The sequence below is a fragment of the Lactuca saligna genome, chromosome 4 (assembly GCF_052625555.1).
Source record: "Lactuca saligna cultivar CGN05327 chromosome 4, ASM5262555v1, whole genome shotgun sequence".
Classification (NCBI taxonomy): domain Eukaryota; kingdom Viridiplantae; phylum Streptophyta; class Magnoliopsida; order Asterales; family Asteraceae; genus Lactuca; species Lactuca saligna.
The window spans coordinates 102166145-102169372 of record NC_136420.1 but is presented as its reverse complement, the minus strand read 5'-3'; the positions used below and the strand labels follow the sequence as shown (position 1 = coordinate 102169372).

Here is a 3228-nt window from a genome sequence, read left to right as displayed (position 1 = left end):
GGTGGGATGAGTGTAACCACTCCCCATAGCCTTAACCTGAAATGAATAGTGAATCGCTTCCCATACCTATTTTGGTAATTAAACATATTAGGCCAATTCCAATTTCCAATGGACCTCCAAACCATTTTAGAGGTCATTTATATTCCAACAAACCTTCAATTACATCATTTTTGTGTAGATGAATAATGCCTCCACATATAGAGGTCAACCAACACCAAAAACCACTTTACGATTTAAGTGGCCTTTTAAATTTTCTGAAATTATTATAATTATTATATTTCAATTATAACATTAAAATATATTTTTAATATGTGGTTGGACTGTTAGGAGTTTGAGTTATAATTTATATAAATTTTCAACAAAAATATATAAAATTTTATTGTTATGATTGGAATTGGTCTTATTAGTCTACTTTAGGCCCACAACCCAAATTAGAATCGGCAGTTCGGCACTAGCCATAAGCCCACGAAGAGATATCAATTGGATCTTTTATAGGCTATAAATCGAGTTAGGGTTCCTATTTATGTAGCTGAGATACTCTGCCCTAGCGTCGACGCTGCCGCCTGTAGCCGGAGTTTTCCTTTCAGGTATTCATAGTTATCTACTGTTCTTTTCATCAGCTATCCAATTATGATTCTGTAGCTGTTATGCGTATCAAATTCTTATAATGGTTAACTTTATGTTAGATCTCAATACATTCATATACACATACTCGTTTTCATTGTTGATTTGAAATCCTTTTGGGCGCTTTAGGGCAGAATGACGACCAGACTCAGGAAGAACCGCAAGAAGCGGGGTCACGTGAGTGCCGGACATGGCCGTATCGGAAAACACAGGAAGCATCCAGGAGGTAGGGGTAACGCCGGAGGAATGCACCACCACCGTATCCTCTTCGACAAATATCATCCAGGGTACTTCGGTAAAGTTGGAATGAGGTACTTCCACAAGCTACGAAACAAGTTCTATTGCCCCATCGTCAACGTGGACAAGCTCTGGTCCATGGTTCCTCAGGACGTGCGAGAGAATGCTTCCGCCGACAAGGTCCCTGTTGTCGATGTAACACAGCACGGATTCTTCAAGGTTTTAGGGAAAGGTATGGTGCCTCCGTCGCATCCGATGGTTGTTAAGGCGAAGCTTATATCAAAGACAGCGGAGAAGAAGATTAAAGAGGCTGGTGGTGCTGTTTTGCTTACTGCTTAGGTTTGTTTTCGGTTACTGTATCTTCTTTTTCTTATAATTATCTTCATCCTTTTTTTAGACTGTTTGGTTCTTTTGAACATGAATTTTGTTTCCATATGAGTTATTTTCGGAATACAATAGACTTTTTTATAAAGACATCATCTTTGTTTATCCTAGTTTAGGATGTCTGTTTTAATGGCATCCTAGACCATGGTTTCATGTTTGAGTCTTTGTAAGTGTGTGGTTGTGTTAAGTATTAGTCGATATGCGTTTATCATTTGATTATTTCATTTTTCTATGGCTAATGGATTACCAATAGAAAATCATAAAGTATGCTTAATATGTATGATTAAATTTAAAAAACGTTAGCATTTAATAAACACCATTAATATTAGTTAAAACTAGTAAACAACCTCATGCTACGCAACTAGGTTGGTTTTTTCTTTATCGTATTTTTTACTTACCGACTGTTATTAGAGAGCATTAATCTTTGTAACATTCATATATTCCATTGCATAAGGTCCGATCTACATTTTGCATGTAGATGATACATAGAACATAAAACTACATACTGCTATTGATGATAAACAATAAATAACTACTCCGTATAAAGTTTCTTTACATTACGATTTACAAAAAAAACAAGTACACCAGTATAATAATCTGTCAAAGGAATTGTCACACATGTGGATTTTTTAACAAATAATGGAACATGAATGGAAAAAAATTGCTCTTAGATTACAAAAGACGCCCTTACATATTATAAAGTACAAAAACGTTGCTCTTAGATCCCATGTTAATTTCAATTAAACTAAACCAGTTCCATTACCAAATTTGAGTAGCAAAGAAACTATTGAACGCAAAGTTGATAATTTTCACTCTTTTAAGACAGACATTTTATTATCTAGTAATTTGGCTACAAAAAAGTTATGCAAGCTCGCAATATTGGGGAATCTACTTTTTATAGAATGAATTCATGCCTACAATAAACTCAAGTTGAGTAAATTTTAGAGATGCTTCTATTTCAAACCAAAATTAAAAAAAATGGATGAATATTGAACCTGGAATTGGTTCAATTAGAGCTTTGTAAGATGACGTGACAAGAACTTTATAAGGACGTAGCCACAACTTCTTGGAATATATCTAAGATTATAACAATCTATCAATTTTCCAATAATATTGGAAAAAGGGATAATTGCAAGAAGTAGCAATGTACGTTCCCTCAATATAAAGCAATGTACTTTCAGCTCTAATATTTATCTTCTTAGCTGTCTTATTAGTTTATCTTTCTTATAGTTTATAGGAGAAACCAAATTACTTTTGTAATAAATATGTGAATATAATGGCTTATACCACATAAACTGAACTAACTATTTGAAGCAAAGATTTCATCATACCAAACACTACATTAGGAAATAAAGCTTTGGTTTAGTACCTTTTGTCTAACAGGTTTCAATTGTCCCTAAAACTATGTATACATGATGTTCAACAATATGCATTATTCAGATAAATGTAAATCGTAAAGAACAAACATACCATAAAAATGAGAAATCAGCTGGACTGCAAGATGTTCATGCCGACAATCATCACCACTTCTCACATCAAATATTCTCAAATTACTTTTTATGAGTTAAAAGCACATCAAATGGTTCGGGAGATTAGATGAGGATGGAAAAATTGTTTAGGACTACTTGGAAAGATTCGACAATGAAATATTCTCAAGAAGAAATTCGTCAAAAAGTCGTTGAGTGATGATGCCAATGATTTTTTCGACGATTTACTTAAACCTGGAGGTAGCAACTCGGATATAACGAGTTAAGAAACTATTTGAAAGAGAATCACGTTGCTTATAGGGATGTAATTAAATGAGTCGAGCTACTCGTGAACTATCAGAGATTGGATCGTTAAAAGCTCGAAACGAGTCGAGCCGAGCCTGAGCTTGAGCCTAGAATAAAGCTCATTTAATAAACGAGCCCGATTTCGAGCCTGCACTGCTTGAATGAGCTTTTAATAATATATTTATATTTTATATATTATAATTTATTACTT

At 34.1% G+C, this 3228-nt stretch overlaps 1 protein-coding gene across 2 annotated transcripts; it reads left to right on the top strand.

Moving 5' to 3' along the window:
* The first annotated feature begins 449 nt into the window (after positions 1-449).
* On the top strand, positions 450-1333 carry LOC145042507 (large ribosomal subunit protein uL15x). 2 transcript variants are annotated; one of them, XM_078990949.1, is made up of 2 exons: positions 450-587; positions 754-1333. In XM_078990949.1, exon 2 carries the CDS (start codon positions 760-762, stop codon positions 1198-1200), a length of 441 nt encoding a protein of 146 aa, XP_078847075.1. In that variant the 5' UTR covers positions 450-587; positions 754-759; the 3' UTR covers positions 1201-1333. The 2 variants fall into 2 exon arrangements, with proteins under 2 accessions (XP_078847075.1, XP_078847076.1); XM_078990950.1 differs by having other exon boundaries at positions 498-587; positions 759-1333.
* The last annotated feature ends 1895 nt before the right edge of the window (positions 1334-3228 follow it).

Excerpts from the sequence above, each read along its gene's own strand:
- LOC145042507 (XM_078990949.1), top strand. The coding sequence starts at position 760 with ATGACGACCAGACTCAGGAAGAACCGCAAGAAGCGGGGTCACGTGAGT.